Here is a 24521-nt window from a genome sequence, read left to right on the forward strand (position 1 = left end):
TACGCACTTTCGGTAGAATTCTCTGTTCAGTTGCATACAAAATAATCTCTGCCGTTTTCCTACCAAAATTTGGTAGAGAATTCTCGGCTGTTACAAACGGGCTTAAGGATAAAATTTCCAGCCAGGTTAAACGTCTTCAATCGACGAGATTGAATAGTTATTATGTTGTTGTCACATCCGTCTCTATATACAGCTGTGCTTTTGTGACGAGCCCACTATATTGAAACAACCATAGACAATTTGCAATTCAAGTTCAAACCTTGGTGGTTTTTATATACGCGATAGATATGAAGCTGTTTTGCTTTAAGATCGTTTATTCACAGTCATTTGCGAGAAATCCAATGCTTTGAAGTTGCATTACGTTTTTGAGATACATTAGACTGGGTTTCTACATTGAGCTTGGCTTTTCGCTTGTGTGGCGGAGCTCCTCGCCCTTTAACTCGAAAACGGTTGAGAGTATATAAAATTGCTTCAGACGAAAGTTGTATAGAATTTTATTATCACAACTTTCATAATGAATACAGAAACGATTAGAGGTACAGGAAGGCAGATATTTTGAAAAAATGCCTTGTTACCATCTTCAAACTATCAGATTAAGAAAACTCCCCCTGATTAGAGTCAGATTAACAGGTCAACACGTCTGAAACATCGAGATTAACCGTCTGGTCCGTCTGTCCGCCTATTGTACATACTGTAATTTTCACTCGACTGATACAGTGCAAGTCTTTAACAGCGACAGCGAAGGAACCGAAAAATGTTGTCGTTATACCCGGATGTCGCAATGTCTGAAGGTAAGAAAACAAACGAAAAAATTATTAACCTATTAATTAATCGTATAAGGTTTTAAAGAACGCAAAAACAATAAAATGGAATGTTACAAAAAGAAATGCATGTACATAAACATAAGCACAATATGTCAATTTGGAAAAGTACCACCCTTAATATCTCGGCCCCCGTGCAAAAAGAAGTAAACTGCTTCGTAGGGGGACATTTTACACAAAAAGTTTGTCCATTATTTTGTAGTATGGAGGGTAGAGTCTTTACCCTCCATATTTGGTAGTCAACAACATAACCATTTTTTAAATTCGGCCCTTGTATTTTGGAAAATTTCAACTTTAATTTCTCGGCATCGGTTTCGGAGAAACTTGGAAGTGAATCAAATTCAATGTACAAAAACCAGTTGTTTTTTTTATTTTCAGTATCGGCAGTTAACAAGCTCACATATTAACCATTTATAATTCAATGGAAAAATAAACTTCAATATTAAAACAAACAAATAGCATTTCAAAATTTTCACCAACAAACATCAACATTCGCTAACATTTCTAATTGCAATAAACATTCACATTATGCTTCATGAAGTATTGCACATCTAACAGTTTTTTTCTTCTAGCAATTCAATAACTCGCTTCAGTAAACTTTCTGTCATTTCAATTTCAGTTAGAGAAGACTGAAGAGATTCCAGTTTTTTTGGTTTAGATAAAGAATCAATATCTTCGGCATCTTCAAAATGCAAACTAAACTCAAAATTAGGTTCAGGACTATCATTTTCAACATTGAAAATTTTCTGTCTTATAACTCTTTTTAATTTTTCTAAAGAAGATTCCAGACGATTGAAGAACTGTTCCCTCCAGGCATTGGAAACTCTTCTGAATTTCTCACAATCTTCTGTTTTAACTTGGACTACTGCAAATCTCATAAGATTTAACAAAGATACTATCTTATCGTATTGAAATGCCCCTTCAGAATCAATTGTTCCATAACATTTTTTTATGAAAATATACATTTTATCCCCTTCAAAATTACTGACCTCTGGATGCTGTTTTTGTTGCATTTCAAACAGAATTTCTTTATATTGTGTTATCATATATCCTGAGAGACCAGAATGCTGTATCTTGAAAATTAAATTAGTAAGAAGGAGATACTGGCCCTTAGGGACAAACTTATGCAAATAAAGTTTGAAAACATCCAAAGCTCGTTGCCGCATTTCTTGATATTGATTGTAAACTACAATTTTTTCCATTACCTCACACAATCCTTCATTAGCTTCAATCTCTAATATCAAATGAGACAATTTTGGTGTTCTGTTGAAGAGCATTTCTAATGTGCAAAAACCTTTGAGTATGACTAGATTACTATAAGATTTTAGGAGCTTCGTGATATAAATCAAAGATGCACGAAATATATAAGTGCTGGTATAAACTCTGGGAATTAATGCATAATCAGTATTTTCATCTAACAAGAAATGAAGAAACATACCATATGCAAATATGGTTGGGTTGAGTGAATCTTCTTCATCCATGCTCAGATATGTGAAAGGATCATTGCAAATTGACAATATTTTTCTTACTATATTTTCAGCCATTTTTCTCAATTTAGTTTTTTCATTGTGTGGGCCTAAATCCAAATATCCCATTGGCTTAGCCAATAATTGAATCAAATATTTGATTAAAATCAATCTGTATTCTTCATTTGTCAGGAAATATTCTGAATAAAATGGAATAATCAAATCATAGAAATGGAGAACATCTTGATAAAGAATTTCAATATAAAAAACATCATTGTCAGACCTTACTGAGGTTACACCATATTCTGGAATCGTGCACTTATTTAGACGTACTTGTATTGAATTGACAGACCACCCAAGTAACTTGGTTTTTTCTCTGGGAGCTCTTCGAAGAACTTTGAACACATTCGTTAAAATAATAGACAAGTTAGTTGAATCAGATATTTCAACCAGCTCAAGAAGTTGAACTAAAATATCTTCGACAAGAGCAACTTCGACAACTTTCTCAAGTAATTTACTACATGCAGTGAATAAGTCACTATTTTCACTTTCATACTCTGAGCATACATATTTTGCTATAACAGGTACGAGCTCAGATGAACCAGTCTTCACAGCAGCATAATTTTGAGTATCCTCTAATAGAGAAACTGCCAAATTGATATCGTTTCCTTCCAAAGCGGCTTTAACTTTTTCAGCCAATATACTTGAATTTTCAAAAAAAATTCTCATGTTTATAGTTTCCAAAATAATGAATTATAATAGAAAGTTGTACGAATATATTACGATCACTTGAAATTATTGACGATAGACATATATAGCAACGGTTTTACGGTCACGATTTTTCCAAGTTTTTCATCCAATTTTTTTTTAATTACACGAACTTCACAACAGGTTGTTGATCTACTCTGTAATCTGTGTTTGTTGTTGATCTTGGTTGATCATAGATAACTAATTGTTGATTTTTATCCAGAGATATAGAATATATCTCTGTTTTTATCACTGATTGATTTCCATCGACCACAGATTACAGATTACTCTGTGACATATACTACACAGGTCTATGACTACATTAGGTCTATGATCTCTGGTCTATGATGACCACAGGTCACAGCACAGAACCAAAAAAAGATTAAAAAAATTGCAATCTCTGTGGTCTACTATGTTATCTGTGGTTCATGAAATTTTGGAAGGTTATGTTTTGTGATTTGTATTTTGAATGTTTGGTTGGGGGTTGGGATGAGTTTTGATACTAAAACTTTTGTTCGTGTTGTTTCTCAATAGCTTGTTGATTTAAGGAACTAATTGTTTTTATAATATGGATTCTGATAGAAATACCGAAGATATTTTACCATACCTTGAGAAGTTGAAGATTTCTGCATTCAAAAAAGTAGATTTAATTAGAAATCAAGTACAGAATGTGACAATAGGACCTTCTGCAACTATTCCAAGAACTGATATTACCCAAGCGAAAAATGTTCTACCCGCACAAGATACCAAAGTGGAAGCTGAGGTCAAAATTAAAAGGAGTCCAGATGAAACTCAAACCCAGATCAAAGGGGCTGAAGAAAATAATTCCTTAATACCTTTTCGTCAAGTTCTCAAAGAGTATGAATATTTGCGACAGCGAAAGGTCCAAGAGGCTATGCAAAGTCATTCTAAAAAATTTGAATTATTTTCTGCTCAGCAAAGTATGAATAGGAAACAAAGTTGGCTGCTTCAACAGCAGAAACTTGAACAAAATAAACACCTTTATGAGGAAGAAGTGATAACTGCTCTGAAAAAATATGATGAGGAAAAACTCAATGAACAGAAAATAATAAAACAACATCAACAGAAGTTAGAGTCTGAAAAAAAAAAGATAGCTGCGGCAATAGAAGCAAAAAAAAAGGAGAATGAAATGCTCAATCATTGCTTAGATAATCAGAGTAAGTTTCAGTCAGCGTTTCAGGACATAATGATGAATATTAAAAATTGTCAAGATAATGCATTAAAAGCAGAATTAGCAGAAAGTTGGAAACACTGTAAGGAACTAAGTGATCTAATGGAAGGTTTGATGCAGAAGTGCAAAACTAAAGTTTCAGAACAAGAAAAAGATATGATTGAAATGGTTTTGAAAAGAATGTACGAGTTACAACTAAAAATAAATCAAATGATAAAGGGATATAACGAAAAAAAAGCTAAGGATGAAGCAGAGGTTAGTTATTCTTTGAAAAGTGATATACCTGAAAAGACAGTTACTGATGTTCATAGCATGTCTGTTCCAAAAGAACAAAAGGAACAGTCTGTTTCTCCCCTTACAGAATATATAGGTAAATCACAATTGGAAGTATACACTGCAATAATGGAATTCCATCAAAAATATGTTAATTCTTTTAAAGACTTCTTGAACTTGGAGGAATTTAAGCAATTCAGATTTGACTGCAAGAAAGCTGTTAATTTATCTGTGAACACAATTTCAGCAGTTAGTTCTCAACATCTTCATGACAAATATGTGAAACTTTCTAATCTTTTGAGTGGGAAAAATACAGTTATAGGCGACTTTCAAATTATTGCTTCAAAGCACCCTAAAGGTATATCCTATTGTATAGACTTACTCGCAAAAAAATTTGTACTGCAAGGTGATCTTATGGTATCTTGTAATCCAGAATCGGCATTTGCATTTGCTACAATTATCATTTCAATATGGAATGAGAGTCCTGATTTTGGTAAAATTCTGCTGGCATACTTTTTCAAAGATTGTGTATATTTGATTCCCTTTTACCCACCAAGAATAATTAACCAAACTGATCAAGAGTATTACAAAAGTCAGGGATACAGATACACTGATGATAAAGTAGAGGAGCAAGATAAATTCTTAAAACGAATGGCAGGAACAATGAGACTGTATTTTGCTATTTTAATATCAAATCCTAAAAGAAGTCAAAGCAGACATCCATATTCAATTAATCATGCTTGGACTTGGTTCATTTCAGTTTTGAAATTGAAACCTAGATTAGATATTACCGCCACCATGCTTCATACATTTTTTGATACAATTGGTTTTGAAATGCAGAAAGTTTATGGAAAGCAGTTTTCAAAAGTCATGAAATACTTCATTGAAGAATTCTTTCCTTTAATGAAAAAAATTGACAGTGGTGGACCTGTTACCCGATTAGATTGTTTGATGCAAGAATTTAAAGAAAATGGCAATAAATTCCTTGTGCCAAAAGGACTTTTATCTGAAAATTTTTGGTGAAATATAGTGCTTCTCATCCTAAATTTACAGAATTTTTCCTGCTTGTATATACATGAACATCTATATAAATATTGTATATTTTTAATTCTGATTTTTTTGATTGAGTAAATTGAATGTGCCTATTTTATCTTCTACCTTTTTTTCTTATATTCTTATCATCTGATGTAGAAAAGTTCTCCCTACTTCTCAGAACAGTATTGAAGAAAAATGTTGCCAAGCTACAAAGAAATTCTACCCACCTGTTTCAATTTTATTTAATTTAAATTTAATTATAGGATTTTAGAATGAAAGAACAATTTTACGTCCTATTTGGAGGCTATACAATTTTTTTGTTGAGATTGATTTCAATAAATGAGAAAGTTTATTTTTTCATCAATGGGTGCAATACTTCATATATAACATAGGTGTTTGAAGTATAAATTTTTCTGCCAATCATTATGTAAGAACTCAAACAATTCATTCATTTAATTTCACATTCACTTATCATTGCATTCAGTGAGAAATTAGTTGATGTCTTATTAAAAATTTATTGTCAGATTTGGGAAATAACATAGCATCTAACAGCACTAAATCATACATTCAGACTCACTTTTGATTTGAGCCAATGACTCCAAACTTTAACATTGCCTGTATCCATTTGCTTTTCATTAAGAGAATTTAAGAACGATTTTTAATGTATCAAGTTTTGATTAGAAGAATTTTATCTGGATCTTTGTCTAAGGCTAATTCAAGATGATCTAATTTCCAAGCCTCTACACCATCAACTCTATCTTCTTTAATAAATATGTGAAGGATACCATTCTGTTTGCTACCTCTGAGTCTCACTTCAAATTGACCAATCCCATTTTTAACATAATTTTTCTTAGAATTAAACGTATCTATAGATTTATCCTTAATTGGCTCTCCAAGGTAATGAACGGCAGCTTTATTATGTCGCACTATATCTAATGCACTTTTATAAAATGTGGTATTTTTAACATTATCATTCAATTTTCTCTGCAGAGCGAAACCCATACCACATGTGATAAAGCCTCCAATGGCTCCAATCTTTACCAAAGTTATTGTTTTCATATTGCATCCAGAGACAAAATTAACCTCTTTCCTTAATGTAATAATCATCAAAGACAAGAGAATCTTTGGTAATCTTTGATAATCATAGATATATATGGCACCACAGAACACTAATATAGTGTTACTCTTGATATCTCTGAGGCTGAGACAGAGAAAGAGAATTTGTCTATGGTGGAGGTGTCTGTCGTGTTCTGTGGTGTCTATGCTCTGATCAAAGACATAGAGCATAAAGTAAGTCAAGTTGTGTGTTCTGTGACATAGAGAAAGTGTCTCTGTCAAAGAGGTTCATAGACCTAATAAATTATTAGGTCTATGAAGAGGTTCCTCTTTGCTCTGATTTCATAAATAAATAAATTCAATTATCCCCATAGACAAAATTATCCCATTGTTGGAGTTGGAAACGTTCTATTTATTGGAGAAAGTTGAAGCAGAGCAACTCCTTCGTTAAAGGTTGAATGACTTACATCGTTTGTTCGTTTGCACTAGAAACTTTTGGGTCACAATACTCACAATCAGCCATCTGGGTTCAGTTTAACCTAATCAGGCACCACAGGACAAAATGGTTCGAATAATATCACAAGAAACCTTCAATGATGCAGTGAGGGAAAATGTTGATGTGTTAGGAATGACTTTTGAAGAAGCTCTTGAAGAGACTATCAAACAATTTGAAGCTCAGGTTAAAAGTAACTTTGCAGAATGAACCTAAATTAAATTGTTTATGCTTCAGAGTGTGGATCTGAGTAATATATCAAAGGAAGTCATGTGTGAACCAATCAATGAAAAATTGGTTATTGATGTAATAAAAAAAATGGAAGAGTTCAATAAAGAAAAAAACCATAATGATGATACTATAAATACTTTAAACCTACTTAAAGAATATTGTGATAAAGGGATAGAATATAAAGTTTTAGCAGGTACACTCATGAATTACTTAAAATATATTCAATTGATATGGCTTTGTTTGAAGGAAAGCATGGGGCTTATCCACAAATTTTAACTACATTAGAGAACTGTGAAGATGATAAATCTTTGAAATTGTTATGCTTGAAGACAATGAATGCATTAATGACCAAACAACCCGATCTTCTTGACAACAAAGGGGTGGAAATAATTTTGGAAAATCTTGAACCAAACACTGATTCAGAGATCATTAATGTATGTCTAAAATGGGCTAAGGAGTGCTGTATTTACCATGAAATGAATAGGTGAGTATGTTAACTTGATTGATCATATTACTTCTACATTAATTCTCACTAGGCAAATGCTTTTCAATGCAAATATTTTGAGTAAGCTGAAAATTATGTTGGAAGGAGCTAGTAATGATATGCTCCGTAATATTTTATCATTATTCAGAGCTCTAGTTCTTGATGATGATGTAAGGGTCGAGTTTGGTAAAGCCCATGATCATGCTAAAGGAATTGCATGTGAAACTCTTCCTATCCTCACTGATTTGATAAAAAGTAAGTTTGAACTTATTTAAAGACAATATATTTTCATTCAAAAGTTGATAATATTCAATTTTTTTTTCATTCTTTAACCCATTAGCGCAGGAATTAATCTTTATTCATTTTCTGAAATATTTCTGTTATCACTTAGTCCTAAACGTTTTGAAGAAACAAAAAAAAAATTAAAATTTTATAAGTTTAGCAAATAGTTGCACCGAAAATGGAATTGAATAGACAATCGCCATAGAGACCAACATTGCATTTTAAACACATTGTTCTTATTGACTTGGTTTGGCTTCAAGCATACCATTTTTTTCCTTTTTTTCTGTGTGCATCACAAAATACTTGATTCCATCCATCCTTATTGAATATTATGGAAAAAATATGGCAAAGGGAGAGAACAAATAGAAAAAATTTCACTTACTTTGAATTCATATTTTACACAATTCACCTAAAACTCAATGTTACTCTTGTTATTGGTGTTAGAAGGTATCTTCTAGTAACAGATAAAGCAAAGATTATAGAGTTAGCCAACTCTATAATCTTTGAGATGAAGCATCCCTTAACTTTCTAGCTACGAAACTGCGGCAACGGTAGGCGCTAATGGGTTAAGTACATATTTCGCAGGTATCCAGCTGTTGATGTATCCATAGCATATTATCAGTAATAAATAGATATCAAGCGAATAACCTGGTCATCATTGGTAATTACCAACAATCACCAACTGCATTCAAGCGCTTTTGGTCATTATTGGTTATAATATCGTGACGTCATGAACTAGCCCTTCAACGTCATCATTTTGGACCGCAGATAACCGGAGATAACCATACTCGAGAGCTGGGTTAAACTTCTGGTTATTGAAGGGAGTTTAGAAGTTATGAAAGGACATAACCAAGGGCAAAACAAGCAATAACCGCGGTTATTCGGTTGAAATCGATTATAGTTTTACACATAAGTGTATTATTTTCAAATCCATATATTTCAATATAAGCTCTTCAATATTTGGTGAAAACCTTCACAGTCTTCTTTCTAACTGAACTATTCAAAATTGGATCAAAGTGGCAGATGAGAATGCTCCTTTTTTATGGAGCCTTACCTAGAATGGAACATTCCAAACTTGCATTTCTTGAAATCTAACTCTGCTTAATTCATGCTGAAAAACATTGTCGGAAAGTAGCTAATTTAAGAATTAATATTTTTGAAACATATACATATACATATTATTATGTATTACCCCAATGCTAATTATTTATCAAATAGGAAACACCCACTTTCATATTACAGCATACAATATCCTTGTGTCGATCTCCAATTAACTAGACTAAATAGTTTAAAAAAAAAGAACTAGGCAACAGCCTTACTAAAAACAACTGAAAAATCATCTGTATTTTGGTGTTAGTACATTTCCTCATTTATCGGCGTGTTCTTGTATACGAGATAGCTAAAACTTACCCAGTGCATATATTGAAATGAGAGCGTCCTGACCTGCTCGGTATTCACAATGCGGAAACATTACAAGGCAGTCAGGAAGCGATCATTTGAATTTAGGCTTTCGGTACGGCGTATACTGAGAAGCCGATACCGCACCGATAAGTAAGGGTACGTTCATACCGAAGATGCCTGGATGAGCGCGGTGGAGGTCGCGGTCGCGATCTTTACATCGATGTCAAAACAAACCTTCATATTCTAATGAGACCGTACATACCAAGGATGTTTCACCCGTTCACCCTCGCCGCTTATCATCGCGGTTTACAGCGATGTCGATCGCAGAACAAAATAGTTTGATTTTATATGGCGATCGGGCTGTTGCCGCGAGGTACCTTGCACGCATATTGGCACTCTTCAAATCACGTGACATTCACCAGGGTAACGTATTTATTTTTCAGTTCGTTTATGAGCTTTGACTGAAAGGAAAGCATCTACTCTGTAATCTGTGGAAAGCATCTTCGACATGTACTGCCAGGCATCGATGTAAACCTCGACCGCGACCGCGACCTCCACCGCGCTCATCCATGCATCTTCGGTATGAACGTACCCTAAGGAAACGGCCTTTAGGCGGAACTAGGAAAAATAAACTAATTGTTAAAATTTACAACATTAAAATACAAAATTTAGTTACTATCATCAGGTGTTGTAGTTTATGATTATTGACTAAAATTAAGCTTAAAAAATGTTTTAGAATATAGGACAGATGAAAATGTTGTAAGTGATCTCATATTGACAATATCAACTTTACTTGTGAGACATGAATTCTGCAAGCAAGTGACTGAAGTAGGTGCTTTAGATTCAATTCAACAAGTTATGACAGAATTCAGCCAATCTGAGGTGAGTTTGTTTGACATAATTCATAATATTCAAGCCTGGTTTCACGATGCTTGATCATGTAAAATCAATGCTTTACTCCTGTAAAGCATCCTCCTGGATCCACATCGCTTCGATGATTTATAGTTATTAGCGTTCTGAATACAATCCTTGCATCAAATTGTGACCCCTAGATTAGGTTGGGGAAAAAGAAATCGATTATTCTTTGTGAACTTCAAGACTTCATTTGACATCTTTTGGATTGTGTGATTAAGGTTAATGTGGTTCTTCAATTTGTTGCTATTTTGAAGGTAGCTCCATGATGCATCTCTCATGGAAGTCTTTGTCCTTGTTGGTGAAAAACTCTTGTAATTTTCACAATCTTTCTTTGATGTCAATGCAAGGAAAACATGATAATCGCTTGGTGGCAGGTCGGGACTGTATGGTGGATCCATCTTCCCAGAACATCCCATCCAAGCTCCTGTAGTTTCTAGGGAGTCATTTTAGACGTGTGTGGTATTGTCCTGATAGAAAACAACATCTCACCTGCTGGCCAATTCTGGCCATTTCTGATCAATCGCTTGCATAAAACGGTAAAATCGTTGACAGTAGAAATCTGACTTCAGTGTTTGGCCATAAGGAAGCAACTGATAATGAATTATTTCTTTCAATTCCCACTAAATGGACAGCAGGACTTTCCTAGTCGTGGGTCCTGTTTTGTCCAGTTTGAGCTGCGTCACCGTGCTTTGGTCACGGGGTTCAAACCCCCCCCGCATCAGACGTCGGACGCAGCAGTCGTCTCTCTTCAACTCCCCGGGTTGTTTTTGTTTACATCGTTATAAACCAATTGACAGAGCGCAGAGAGAGATATATTGCTCTACATCTTTCCTTTCGGTCTTTCTCAGTTTGCCTGCATCGAGATGCCATTCCAGTTCTTTTAGAGTTCAATGTCATAGGATAATCATTATGTAGAAATTTTTGTCGTCTCATCTAATAAAAAAACTGTTTTGAACTTCCCCGATAAACATTATGATCGACTCAGTCAACTATGGTAGAATCTATATAGAAGGTATCCTCTGAGGACGCAGTAGGGTAGTTCCCATATTCCCGAATAGCACTGCAGGTATTCCCAGAGACTATGACTAGGACTATGTGACAGTAACACCAGCAATATCGGAACTGGCCCAGTAACTATTGTCATCAGGAAGTTATAACAGTTCATTCAACACAATCGTTACCAAATTCGAGACAAATTAATTAATATCCCAAGAACTCCAAGGTTTGTGTATGGGAGCTTCAAATAAATCGAAGTTAAAATCTTATGAAGAATCCAAAAATGTATGAATAGATGCTGACCATGGTTTCGGTCTCATTTGACCTTCTACGAGCAGCACAACTCCTTCTCTGATGGAAAACGCTTGGAATTGACGAACCCTGATTAAATACTGGTAGTAGCTTCTGACCATTATCAAGTACTGGAGCGCCATCTAGGTTCAATTCCCCCTGGAATCCAGACGAAGACAATGGAATATGCCCCATATTTCCTCTATTTCAGTACGCTGGCGCTGGCCTGCTTATTGCAGACGACTTGCGTGTAATAGAAGAGGAGGTGGGAATGCGTTCGAGTTCACTACTAGAAGTAGGCCGAGTGAACTGTCTTCTTGGTGACAGGCGATTAGAATAATTATTAATTAGATACCTAATTTAAAATTTTTAGTGTCCAAAACAATTTGTGTCAGAAGCACTTTTGCGATGAATATATCAAAAAAGGTGATGGATTCATTATTAATGAAATCGAAATTGTCCTCCCTCGTGAGAAGTGTGGACTCTTCTGAATAAAAATATCATGCCAATAAAGCTATATGGTTCAGAAATGGACATTTCTGAAGAGTTTTGTCGGCATAACATAATATATTCTCATCTGAGTATCCAATTCTCAGAATACTAATGGAAGATTTAAGGGCATGCAGACAGGAATTGCCGTTAAATCTTCTATTATATTCTTTTTCAGACATTAAACTATCATCACTCAGAATACTAACAATATCTTCCCTATCAAGTGAGAAATCTAAGATTTCTTCCCTTCTACTCCTCACTGAATGTACAGGGTGTACCAAGTTCCAGGGCCTATTAGACGTTTCTGGAGAACTGGTCTTATTTGAAATCTGAAAACTGGGATTATGATATTGTTCGATATTATCTACTGAGCTAAAATATTCTTGAAGCGTGAGTACTTTCAGTTATATAGGGATTGGAAATAAATTTTTCCAAACATTTTTTTTTCGTTTCTGATATGATAGAGTATTCAATTTCGAATATATTTCTGTTCAAATCATGTCAGGAAAGAAAAAGTAAAAAAAAAATTACGTTCATTCCCTGTATAACTGAAAGTGCTTAGGCACTTTAATGGTTTAATGTAATCTTGCAGATTACATTAAACCACTTATTATTATTAACTATTATATCTTTATCCTGTTTTCAATAAACAATTATAATCATATTTATTATTTTTTGATCGGTGAATTCTCTTGAATTTCATTTATTTCTTCATTATTATGAATGAATGGAGCTGAACTTACTAACCTATATAACGTGAAACATGGTATTTTCTTGCATATAAAACGGAAAACTAATATAAAATATAGATTTGAAGAAACGTATTTGAAAAATCATAAGAAAAACTACTCCATATTACCTAAAATAAAATTCATTTCAAATTGACGCTAAAATTCCCCAACTTTTATTGATTCTCCTAGGGGTCGCAGCTAATCCTATTTTTCTCGTTTTTGGAGACTTATTTTAAGTACGGCAATCGTTCTCCTTCTCTCTACTCCCCATAATCTATATGCTGGATAAAAATTACCAATGAGTAATTTTTGAGGTCAGGTACATTTGGTTTTCTAGAAAACTGTCACCATCTGCTGAACGAAATTGTAATGAGACTTTTAATTTCAGAAAATTAATCGTCAATGCTTCAAGTTACTCAAAGCGTTGGCTGGAAATGATGATTGTAAAGTTCAGATAGTCAGTAAGGGTATTGCTCCCCTTATATCTTCAGCTTTAAATAACATTGTAAGCAGAATTTATTGGTAAATTTGTAGGCATATTGGAATGGTGTCCTTTTTAGAAATCGGCTGCGATAGCATCAGCTGGGCTTGGTTGTATTGCAGCTCTATGTTTAAGATGCCCTGAAAATAGTAAAGTAATGTTTGAATCAGGAATACCAGAGGTGATCATTCAAAATATGAAAAATTTCCCAAATGAAAGAAGTGTTCAGGTGAGGCTATTTGAATTAAATTCTGTTATCTCTTCTTAGTATATAATTATAATTATATACGAAATATTACAAAGTTGTTTTTGTATCATAATATCTAGACAACTTTTCGGTTTATGTGTACAACACTTTTCAGCCTTTTCATCATTTCGACCTCCCAGCTCCAAATCTTTAATCAAGTGATATTCCAATCCATGCAAATATCTTAATCTTTCAGAAAACTGGCAGCTGGGCTATTAGAAATATGGTCTCAAGAAGTAAATACCAATGCAGCCATTTTATTGAGTTAGGCGCTGAGGAAATACTCAAAGCCGCATTTGAGAAGTTCAAGGAATGTAACTATGATGTTAAAGCAGCATTACGAGATCTTGGTTGTGAGGTCCAGTTGAAAGAAGAATGGACTGGAAAAGGAGGGCTTCTTAACCATCCCCAGTGTTGAAAAAAATTCATATTTAATATGAATAGAATTGTTTCCTTCTACATGCATGCATTTTTAAATAAATGCATTCCTGACTTTCTAATATATTTATAAAGTTTAATAAGAATTTGTAATTCAGAATTCTTCTTTAATACAGAATTAATGCTTAGAACAAAAAAATCTATCTCTCAATTAAAAATAATGTGAATTCCGATTAACTGTATTTTGGCAATCTTGAATTTCTTTAACTAAATAGATACTCAAAGCTTGGAAGTATTAACAAAACAAGTCTTACGCATAGTATTGGATATAAGTTGTTCTGTGCTGAATTATGTTATGTTAAGAATGATTTCCCTATACTGTTGATATACAAATGATTCGTTGATATCTTGGTTGTTTGAAGATTTTTGATACTTTTATAACAATAGATATATTAACTATGTCTCAATTTTTTTATAATCCATTCTTTTTTTACGTTTTTAACATTGAAAGTACCCGAAGCGGAAGAAATTCTCTTCAGGATGGGACAAAAACCAAAAATAAGGAAAAAGAAGAGATGTCTACCATTTTTGCATCTGTCTAAAGAAAATCTATGGCAAATGTCAAGAAGATGCGAAATTTGTGGAACTTTTTGACGCCGTGTTCATGGAGGGTACCCTCCATAGCCATATTACTTCACGAAAAAATATTTTCGGAGAAGGAATAATTCCTGCATTTTTACATTATTAATCTTCGGCCAAAGATTATAGGGTAACCTAATTCTATAATCTTTTTCTTTGGCGGGGGTGAGTTCACGCTATTCGAGAAATGGCGTGAATGGAATAATTATTTAGAATAAGAATTTAGAATTGCTTTGATCTTATATATCAGATATTTGAAAATATCTTCAAAATTTCCCTTCATCTCGATTCGAATTCGAACAAACTAAGTCTTATATTGAATACAAATATTTTTATTCATTTTATTGAAAATGAATAAAAAGGTTAATATGGTTGCCATAGGAAAAAAAGTTGAATCATATCTTGAAATCTACGATGCCGATTTCAATAAAAAATGGTGTACTTTCCTTAAATGAGGATAACATTGAAGAATTTCAAAATTTCATGGTAATCGTTCGTAAAATAAAGAAGCAATTTTCGGGTATTATATATTTTTTATTATAAATCTAGAACAAAAAAAGATATCCAGATTCAGATTTGAGTGACGTCATGTTAGAGAACTGGGAAAGGCAGAACTTTTTTGTCAATAATTATTGGCGAAATTCCGTTTAAACGTAATTTGTCACCATTTGGCACATTTGTAGATACATATATGTAAGGTTGCCTTGCCAAAGTTGGTTGAATCCATGGTTGCCAAGATTTTACTAAAATGTTCGTTGCGAGCGCAGAACAGGGGCCAGGCGACAAAAAAAGATGTAAAGAGCAATTTCTGACGAGTCAGAAGAGCTTACTCAGAGCTACTACTCTGTAATCTGTGGAGCTTGCTCTGGTAACTTTCAACTCCAGTGTTGGGCAGAGGTAGGCAACTTCTATATGTTTCAAGTTCTTTGGGGTTTATTCTCTTAGCTCGATTTCGATAAATAACATATCATCAGAGACAAGAGACTCTTTCCCTTTCTCTATGCATATCATGAAAGTTCCAAAGTTCATCGAAAAAAGTTGATCCAAAATGTCTTTATGGTCTAACGCACACGAACGACAATCGGTGGGCGACTATTTTGTCAGTTGAAATGTATAACACGTATGTTAATGCACCAACGCACATCACATGACCGACTTTTAGTCGGGCCTACAAAACAGTCGTAGCGCGCTCCATTTTTGCACGCGACACGACTGTCGGTGAAGCAGATAGGCATTTAAGACACAGTATAGTTGGTGTCTTCACTGTGATATAAGTTTCTCTTGTTTCAACGCACACGAACGATGGTTTAGTCGGTTCTTGATCTCTGAATTACTGTATGCGAGCCTATTAATTAGTAAATACACGATCAAAAATGGATATCGACATTGAAAAATTAATCTGTGAGGAACAGAAGAGTAGACATTTATTATATGATAACTCAACAGCAGAGTACTCGAATAAAAAACTGAAGAAGAAACTTTAGGAGGAATAAGTGTCTGTTCAGTTGATTGATTACTGGGATGAATTCAAAGAGGGTATAAAATTGGCTTTTCAATCAATTCGGTACCTCAAATAAACCGCAAAACATCTCAATCTCAACGTATTCCTAACCATCTCCTGTTACAATCACCGATGAATGATCGTTTGTGTGCGACGTGCGTTGACCACCGACAGAGACAAGAGGTTGTCTCTGACCACCGATTTTATTGGTAGTCTGTCGTCAGGTCGTCTACTCGTCCGTGTGCGTCTACCTCCTACAAAATAGTCGTTCACCGATTGTCGTTCGTGTGCGTTAGACCTTTGAGTATTCAACCCTCAAGGGTTAGACCTAACAGATGAGAGTATAGAGTATATATTTCTTATACCGAATATCTTGTAGTACATGGCAAAGATTATAATAATATAATAATAACTCTATATCTTTGGTACATGGAATGGCCATTGCATAGTACTACAATGCTACAAACGCATTTTTGGTCGTTCACACATTCGATACTCTGTCTAGCGCGACACTAATAAGGCTAAGATGTCTAAAACATCAAGATGTCTAGACATCTTAAATAAGGCAGTGGCGTTACATACTTCCTATCTGTGTTCGCATTGAAAATTGATGTGATAATAAATCTCAAGTTTGATTGGCAACACCAAAAGTAACTTTCTCAATTCTCGACAACAACAAATGTTATCCATTTATATATGTATCCATTCTATATGTATAAGTTCCAAGATTTTATCAATGATTTTTCCATCTTCGTTATTTTGAAAGTTTTGTTTAGGTACCTATATACATTGTTGATATTTAGTGAAACGCCTTGTCGCCTTGTTTCGACCTCCTGTTGAAAAAGACTCCAATTCAAAAACACCTGTATAGTATTACATAGTTTAGTATAGTAGAATATGGTGAGGACTGTGAGGAGGAAGAATCGAAACTTTCTTCTCATTTAATTGTTATTGAATTTCCCTAAAGGGTGTTGGTATTAAAACTAAATTCCATCCATATAAAATTATATTTCCTTCGATATTTATACTTATTCACTAGTTAATTTTTCAATTTTTTTCTCATTTTCAAGCGCAGGGTACATCATCTGCAGCAGTGATGTATGGCATATTTTCCAAACGTAGACCGAATGAGTATCCTGGTTTCTCCCATAGTTTAGGATAATATTTTGGACCAGGAGTTATCGTCTTCGAAACTGGAATTTCCAAATATGGCCTTATGCTGTAGTTAGGATACTTTTGCTTGTACTTGTTTGGACTCGTAGGTGTATAAGTGGCTGGTCCAGGGGAAGTTGCTTTGGGTGTGAGATAATGCTTGTAAGACCTGGGGAGAATACAAATGAGAAAATAGTGCAAGTTTGATTGTACAAGTTTAAGAAAAATGACTAGAATGGTCAATTATATTAATATATTCATATTGAGTCATTGAGTGTCTTTCATAAAAGTTGTAGGGCTGTTAAAAAACCTACATATCTGTGATAAATTCGAATAAACAGAGTAGCCCACAAATTTTCATTGAATGATAGTTAGAGTGAGCTGGTACTTACATGGAATAGGCTGCATTAGAGTGTTTGTCGGGAACCTTCGGTCCAAGGGTGCTAGGAAGCAAGTATTTATCAGGTCCAGGATAATTCGGTATCTTAAAAGGCTTATGACGATCCGACATCGAGTAGCAAGGCATCACCTTTGGCCTTTGTGGTAAATATTCCGCAGGACCAGGGGATTTTTTCAAACCTGAAATTTTCAAAGTACATAATAAATTTTGATCGCTTATGTAACGGATTTTCCAATATGGGGAATCCTGGAGCTAACTAGTTACCTAACTCTATAATCTTTGGTTACGAGTATGTCGCAAGCTATTTACGATACCATCAGTAGCGCGAAATTTGAATTGAAATATTTGAGGTGGTTCCTCAGGTCTCCTACCTGAGCAAGTCTCCCGGACTCCCCCTATGTGGTCTCTTCACACCCTTTGATAAGAGCTTATATTGCTTTAAGGCAGTAAGAGTTTAGTCGAATATTTAGTGAATTTGATGCTTGTAAACGGCCAGTCAAGTGTTTAGTACGATGAGGTATGTATTCAATGAAGAAAACAAGTTTTTAGTAGCAAGTATAGAACGATTTTTATTTTTCAAGTAGCCCACATGCATGTGGGCTAGTTGAAAAATAAAATGCCTGTGGGGGCTCATTGTAAAGCTCACGCAATTTGCCATGGTATCCATTTGAAAAACGAAAGTTTGATGGGGTTGCAGCAAGGGTTCGAATAAAGCACTCAATTTTATTGCCAGAAAATGAGGATAATAAAAAAATGAATTGATGGGGTTCCGGGTTATTGGTTAAACATATTTATTTTATTCCATACTTATGTCCAACTCTTTACCTGTAGGTATGTGAAACATGAAACAAAAACATTTAACTTACTGAAAGGCTTAGGTCTTGAGACCATAGAATAAGCAGGTGGGCTTGCCTTTCCTACTCTTGTCATATATTCTAGTTGATACTTCGGTCCAGGGCTTCTTGATTTCACAGGATCATGCAATGCGGGTGCAATGGAATAAAACGGCGCCCTGTTTTTCGTACAATCATGGTCTTCGTATCCAACATTAGTAGGGAGGAGGTATTTCCCAGGTCCAGGGCCTAAAAATTATTTTTGAAATTGAAGGGATAAAAATTCCTTCTATTGTCGGCAATCTCGAAATGGTCAACTATTGTGCAAAGACGAAATATTTTTACCTATGGAGCTCAAAATACATATGATGGACCCAATGATACTCTCCATAGAAAAAATTCAGCTCCTCACATAAATTGTGTACCTATATGATGGAGTGCCCTTAATTTATTATTGTCTTGTGATTCTTGTGTTCCAGGCTGACAAGACAAGTTGGAATGCATCGAACTTTCAAAAGGATTAAACTAGTCCCCCCCCAAGGGTTTTGCAAGGGGTCCCTCATTATCATTCGACACATAGAACTTTCAAGTATTGTTCAAGTAAAATAAGAAAAGGCCCATCCCATAACATTATTATATGAAGCTACAAGTACAATGACATTGAATGTCAAGGTAATTCGCAAGAATTTTGTTCGTGCTGCCATCTAGTGCTTCTTTCGAGGTGGGAGGTGGAATATTCTCTACAGCCATCGGGGTGAATAAATTGGCATCCAAATATTCCTCACTTATCAAAAAAGTTTTTTCGCTGCAGGACATTTATTCCAGCAACGTAAAATAATCTTTTCGACAGTGAAATAGAGCAAGAAATATCTGGTATTGATGAACCAGACATTGACAAGGGTCTTCTTTCCAGTTAATTAAAAAGATGGAAAAAAAGTGCATCACTACAACACCGAATGATCCCGAATCATGTCCCTCATGAGCACTTTCATCACTGCGAAGATTTTTACCCAAATTTGTACATATTACTTCAAATATTTTGTGTACTTCCTGTAACAACCGCTGAAGAAGCAGATCGCAGTTTTTTTTTCTTTAGGGAGACTTAAGACCTGGCTCAGAAGCACTATGGCTGAAAACTGCTCGAATGGATTAGCTCTAATGCACATAAATTACTAGAGAGTCATTGATACAAAAATAGTTGCAACCAGATTTGCTAATGCTGGCTGAAAGCGCTTCGAACTTTCATTTAATAACTAAAAACTAGTAAACTTTTTAATATTTGTTTTTTCTTTTTTATAGATTTATATTGACAAGAAATTGATGTTTTTATATTATTTTATAACTAAAAACTAGTCAATCCTACATAATTTAATATTGTTTTACTTTGTTCTTCATAATTTTTTATAGTTATAAAAAATGAATGTTTTTGTTACATTTTCTTCCTTTAGTGGATGATAGCTGAGCCCCGTCAACACACCTTTCTGGGTACGCCCCTGGTTCGTAGAATACCTACTTTATTTCGGTGGGTATGTTTGGGAGGAAGTATAATTTTATCTATACCTCATACCTTCTACCTTGTCACTCCAATTATACTAATATTGTATAAAAGTCTCTGCCACGCACTCTGACAGAAATTTTTGTGAGAAAGTTTATTGGCACTCAATTAGACCCCTGCAAATATTGTTTTTGTAGGAAACAGTCAATTTAGTTGTATAATAGTAGAGGTAAATAGCGTTCCTGTAGAAGAGTACAATATCCTTATATCCATCTTAATGTATCTGTTCCTTTAATCATAGCCGTCTATATTACTTTTATTTAGAAGTTACAGATATATTTCCGTTATTCCTAATTTATTCAAGTGGTTTTGGAAAGGCTTTACAGAAGTACCTACCACGAAAAAATACTCAAACTCAAAATACCTCTCCTTTTCACCTAATTTTTTTTTCATGTAAATGGTAATTTGTTTCAAAAAATTTTTGCGTCTTCTTAGACACACAAAAACAATAATCCAAAGCTCTCACCTCCAGGGATCCGGTCAGATTTATTTTCTCGTGACTAAAGAGCATTTCTCAGCAATTAACTGTCGGCCAATTTATGGGTGTACGTGTTGATCAAAAGAAGGAGGCATTAAGTGCTTTTTTCCGCGGTAGAAACATGTATTCAGAAACCATAGAATAAGCTCATATCTCCGAAATTAGGTACTTAAGCTTCAGACTTTCAGACTGCCAGAAAATTCATTTAAATTTTTTGCTCATTGGATCAAAATAGATAGATAGATTTTTTCATGTAATAACAGTTTCAAATAAGTTAATCAAATACTGGTTATATTAAGATTGAAAAAAGTCATTTCAGCTCACCTATCTTCCCTAGGTTTCCAATGTTCAGCATTTTCGTCATCTTGTCAGATTTTTGTACTCGATTGATTTCTCATAAAAAATAGTTCTTCGTCATAGGAACTCACCGAAAATGATACATTCTACCTGACCGAATTACGATAAATTGAATTTTAAAATGTTTTTTGAGGATTGAATGATATGAATGACTGTTACTAAGATTTTTTCTGAGACAATAGAATATGACATAATGATTCTTGATTGAGCAGATTGACGGAAACAAAAAACATTAGAAAATTTCGTTAGATTTTCATGATGCTATTAATCAATAGGTACACATACTTGGTCGAGCCTTTTATGAAGACTCATCCTATTAGGATAAGGTAGTATTGGTTTCTATAAAGTCTAAAAGCGTAGGTGTTTAAATTTCCTTAACTGAATATCCAAGCTTTAGGTCGTTTTTTCGACCATCCTCAGGGTCTAAAATACAGACCTTAGTCAAAATTTCGAAAGATTCATGTTATGTTATAATATCTTATCACATTGATGTGAGATATTACAATTCGACTCGATATTTAGTCAACTTTCTCGAAACTTAAAACTAACAAGTACCGATCGTGTTACTTCCGACAATTTGATATCAAAACAAGTGAAATTGTCATCTGTTGTATTACGGTTTGATCTGTAAGAATGTCTGAAACCGCATACATATTTATTTTGAGTTTCAGGGGATTTGTAGTAGGTACCTATCAAAAAAGGATCAGAATTAAAGAGTTTCCATTTCGGAGAATCATAGCAAATAATCAAATTGATGACCATCAATGGCCAAACAATGGTGAAGTCTTTCTTCGATACTTCTATATAGGTACCCACTTACAGCCCTCAAATTTGATATACTAAAGTATATCATCTGATGTTTCGAAGACCTTAGATTTCAAATGTCCCCAGAGAGGTCAAGTGGAGTTAAATAAAGAACTAACAGAATGACCACTTTAGGTCATTCTGTTAGTTCTCTCTATGGAGGGTAGAGAGAACGAACAAACTTCGAGGATTTTTGGGCCAAAAAGTGTCCGCAAAAAACTTGAAATAGGCTAGATGGCGCTGGGATCCAATGAAAATGAACCATTCAACGATCAGTTGATTTTTAATGTCAAAAACGAATATATTCAGTGATTTTAACCCAGACAGTGTTCGTTTTCGTAAATTGTCTCCCGTATAATTTGAATTCATTATTTTTTTAAATTTTCTACTTGAAACAGATTAGAAGATTTTCACAAAAATGAGTTTTTAATCCACGACACGTATTTCACTATCACAACACAATAGCATCTTCAGGTGGGTGAAGTTAAACTTTCTTTTTTTAAAAATTCATTTTTTTGAAAATCATTCAATTATAGATTTTTATCAAGTATCGGCCACATCAATCCAATATTGAAAGTTTGTGTAAACAGTTATGAAATAACGGCAAATTATAATTTTTCTAACCGAATGTGAGAACAACTTTTCTAATATTGTAGTCAGTTCTAATTCATCCCATGTAATTTTTTTCAATATTATAATAACTTTGTTCACTATGTTTTATTCTAAAAAACGTCTAAAAAAGTTGGCATGCTTCGGGTTATACCTCATTGTGAAAACTGAAACAGAAATGTACCAAAAAAACATGATAAAACATGAGCGGGGATAACCAGAATTCTAATTGATCATTGACAAAATGAAACGGCTCGTATCGTCTATGATAAGAAGACGTTCCAAAAGGTTTGACCTTTTTCTTTTTTCACCTTCGTGTAGAATCTATAAAATGATTACACGTGAAGTGGTGCAATGGTTAGAGAAGCCCGTTGGGGGTTTGTTCTGTAAAATAGATTACCTGTGTTCATCAATAGGTACTAACCATTGATCGACCAGTTTGACCTATAGGGCATTAGTCACAGCATATTTTGTATATACCTACCACTGTGTTCGGAATCTTTCATCTTTAAAATTAGAAAATATTGATCTTAGGTTTTTCTTATACACATATGATATCAATCTTATTCTGTCTTAACCTATTAAAAATTTTGTCGCTTATCTGGGGAATATAATTAAAATATAAGTACAAATTTTTTTATCTTGTTCTCAGGTTGAGATGGATAGATAGATACATATCAATAATCTGTCATGTTATTTTTTGAAGAAATTCGTTATAATATCTGGAAAATAGTCATTATTTTTAGTTAACAATTCCAATAACTCAACTTCTTTTTTAAAGTTACCCTCTGACAAAGGAGTTGACATAGGAATGGAATGCTGGACATCTTTGTTCCCTAGGGTTGGGAACTACTTTTGTACTATTATGGATAAGAATATCAGAAAAAGTGGCTTTTCTGTAAATATCGAATTCAAGATGTTCATTTACCTTGTCACCTGAATATCTAAAAAGTTAAGTGTCATATATTATCGCCTTCTATCTCATCACTATATCACTAAAGTGAGTTGAACTGAGGAATATAATGAATGAATTAGTTCATTTTTTTTAATAATCATTCGTCTTTTTCAGTAAACAGCAGAACCCTGAGAGGCTACAAAGATGGTAAAACCTTCAGATATTCTAATGAAACCTGAAAGAAAGAAATAATGCATTCATTCATTGCTGTATCCCGTTTACGGGAATAAATCTACAAAAAGACATAAAAAAAGAACAGGGCTAATTGCGACTGTGTGCCCTCCTGTGACTGAAGAGACCCAACCGTGACCTACAGATCCTTCCACACTCCGGGCATGGATAGTCAACAACCAGATCTGGCCGCCGCTGTATCCTTCTCGAGTCTCCATTATTATAACTGTTTACCAAGGACCTCCACTGTAACCTGTCTAACGCTAGTTGTTCCCAGTTATGATTGGCATTAACTGATTTTAGGGATTGATGTAGTGTATCCTTAAACCCAGAGACAACAACAGGTTGTCTCTGCTTAAACCGCTTATACCTGCCTCCTGGTTTCTGGGCTCCCTCTGTGAATTCGCCATATAGAGCTAATTTGGGGAGTCTTGTGTCTTGCATCCTCAGAATGTGGCCGCTCCATCTGAGTCGAGCTCTCGTTACTTGAGTCTCAATTGTTATACAGCTCGCGCGTTGCAAGACTTCTGCATTCGAAACTTCGTGGAACCATCTGATGTGCATTATCTGTCTTAGATGACGTTGTTGCGTTTGTTCAAGCTGTTTAATATGTCGCCTGCAGGGCGTCCAGCTTTCGCTTCCGTGAAGAAGCGTTGGGAGGACGACTGGTTTGTAAACAGCTGTGTTGGTCTTCAGATTGAGGTCGTGATTCATGATTTTGAAACACTCTGCCCCTTAGCTTCCAGAATTCCCGTTATGCTGAATTGATGCGATTGTGTATTTCCGTGTCTAGGTTAGCCCTAGTATTTATGAAGCTTCCCAAGTATTTGAACTGCTAGACCTGTTTCATTCTCCATGCTGATATGTGTTTGAAGGCTTTCTGGCGGACTTACTAGGATTTTGGTTTTGCCGATATTGAGTCTAAAGCCTAAATCTTCGTATATATGTTTATAGGTGTCCATCATTATCTGTAGATCCTCTGAGCTGCTAGCGATGAGTGAACAGTCGTCTGCATATTGAAGTGCCGTGATAAACTTCGAAGGGGTTTTTGCTCT

General features: G+C 34.5%; 5 protein-coding genes across 5 annotated transcripts; 2 read left to right on the forward strand and 3 right to left on the reverse strand.

Annotated features, from left to right (window-relative positions):
• Positions 1 to 1168: 1168 nt before the first annotated feature.
• LOC123307933 lies at positions 1169 to 3217 on the reverse strand. Its single transcript, XM_044890433.1, has one exon. The coding sequence runs from the start codon at positions 3014 to 3016 to the stop codon at positions 1373 to 1375; it is 1644 nt and encodes a 547-aa protein (XP_044746368.1). The 5' UTR covers positions 3017 to 3217; the 3' UTR covers positions 1169 to 1372.
• Positions 3218 to 3497: 280 nt separating this feature from the next.
• On the forward strand, positions 3498 to 5649 carry LOC123307776 (nucleoporin Gle1). Its single transcript, XM_044890205.1, has one exon. The coding sequence runs from the start codon at positions 3603 to 3605 to the stop codon at positions 5520 to 5522; it is 1920 nt and encodes a 639-aa protein (XP_044746140.1). The 5' UTR covers positions 3498 to 3602; the 3' UTR covers positions 5523 to 5649.
• Positions 5650 to 6029: 380 nt separating this feature from the next.
• Positions 6030 to 6635, reverse strand: LOC123307777. The gene has a single exon (XM_044890206.1). The coding sequence runs from the start codon at positions 6591 to 6593 to the stop codon at positions 6201 to 6203; it is 393 nt and encodes a 130-aa protein (XP_044746141.1). The 5' UTR covers positions 6594 to 6635; the 3' UTR covers positions 6030 to 6200.
• Positions 6636 to 6964: 329 nt separating this feature from the next.
• LOC123307881 (armadillo repeat-containing protein 6 homolog) lies at positions 6965 to 14473 on the forward strand. Its single transcript, XM_044890355.1, has 8 exons — positions 6965 to 7269; positions 7321 to 7507; positions 7561 to 7798; positions 7851 to 8053; positions 10218 to 10363; positions 13295 to 13411; positions 13467 to 13616; positions 13831 to 14473. The coding sequence occupies exons 1-8, from the start codon at positions 7153 to 7155 to the stop codon at positions 14050 to 14052; spliced, it is 1380 nt and encodes a 459-aa protein (XP_044746290.1). The 5' UTR covers positions 6965 to 7152; the 3' UTR covers positions 14053 to 14473.
• A 2672-nt stretch (positions 14474 to 17145) lies between these two features.
• On the reverse strand, positions 17146 to 21123 carry LOC123307534 (outer dense fiber protein 3-like). The gene is made up of 4 exons (XM_044889889.1): positions 20895 to 21123; positions 18571 to 18786; positions 17697 to 17883; positions 17146 to 17473 (listed from the first exon to the last, which is right to left on the reverse strand). The coding sequence occupies exons 1-4, from the start codon at positions 20932 to 20934 to the stop codon at positions 17218 to 17220; spliced, it is 699 nt and encodes a 232-aa protein (XP_044745824.1). The 5' UTR covers positions 20935 to 21123; the 3' UTR covers positions 17146 to 17217.
• Between the last annotated feature and the right edge of the window lie 3398 nt (positions 21124 to 24521).

The sequence above is a fragment of the Coccinella septempunctata genome, chromosome 2 (genome assembly GCF_907165205.1).
Source record: "Coccinella septempunctata chromosome 2, icCocSept1.1, whole genome shotgun sequence".
Lineage (NCBI taxonomy): Eukaryota > Metazoa > Arthropoda > Insecta > Coleoptera > Coccinellidae > Coccinella > Coccinella septempunctata.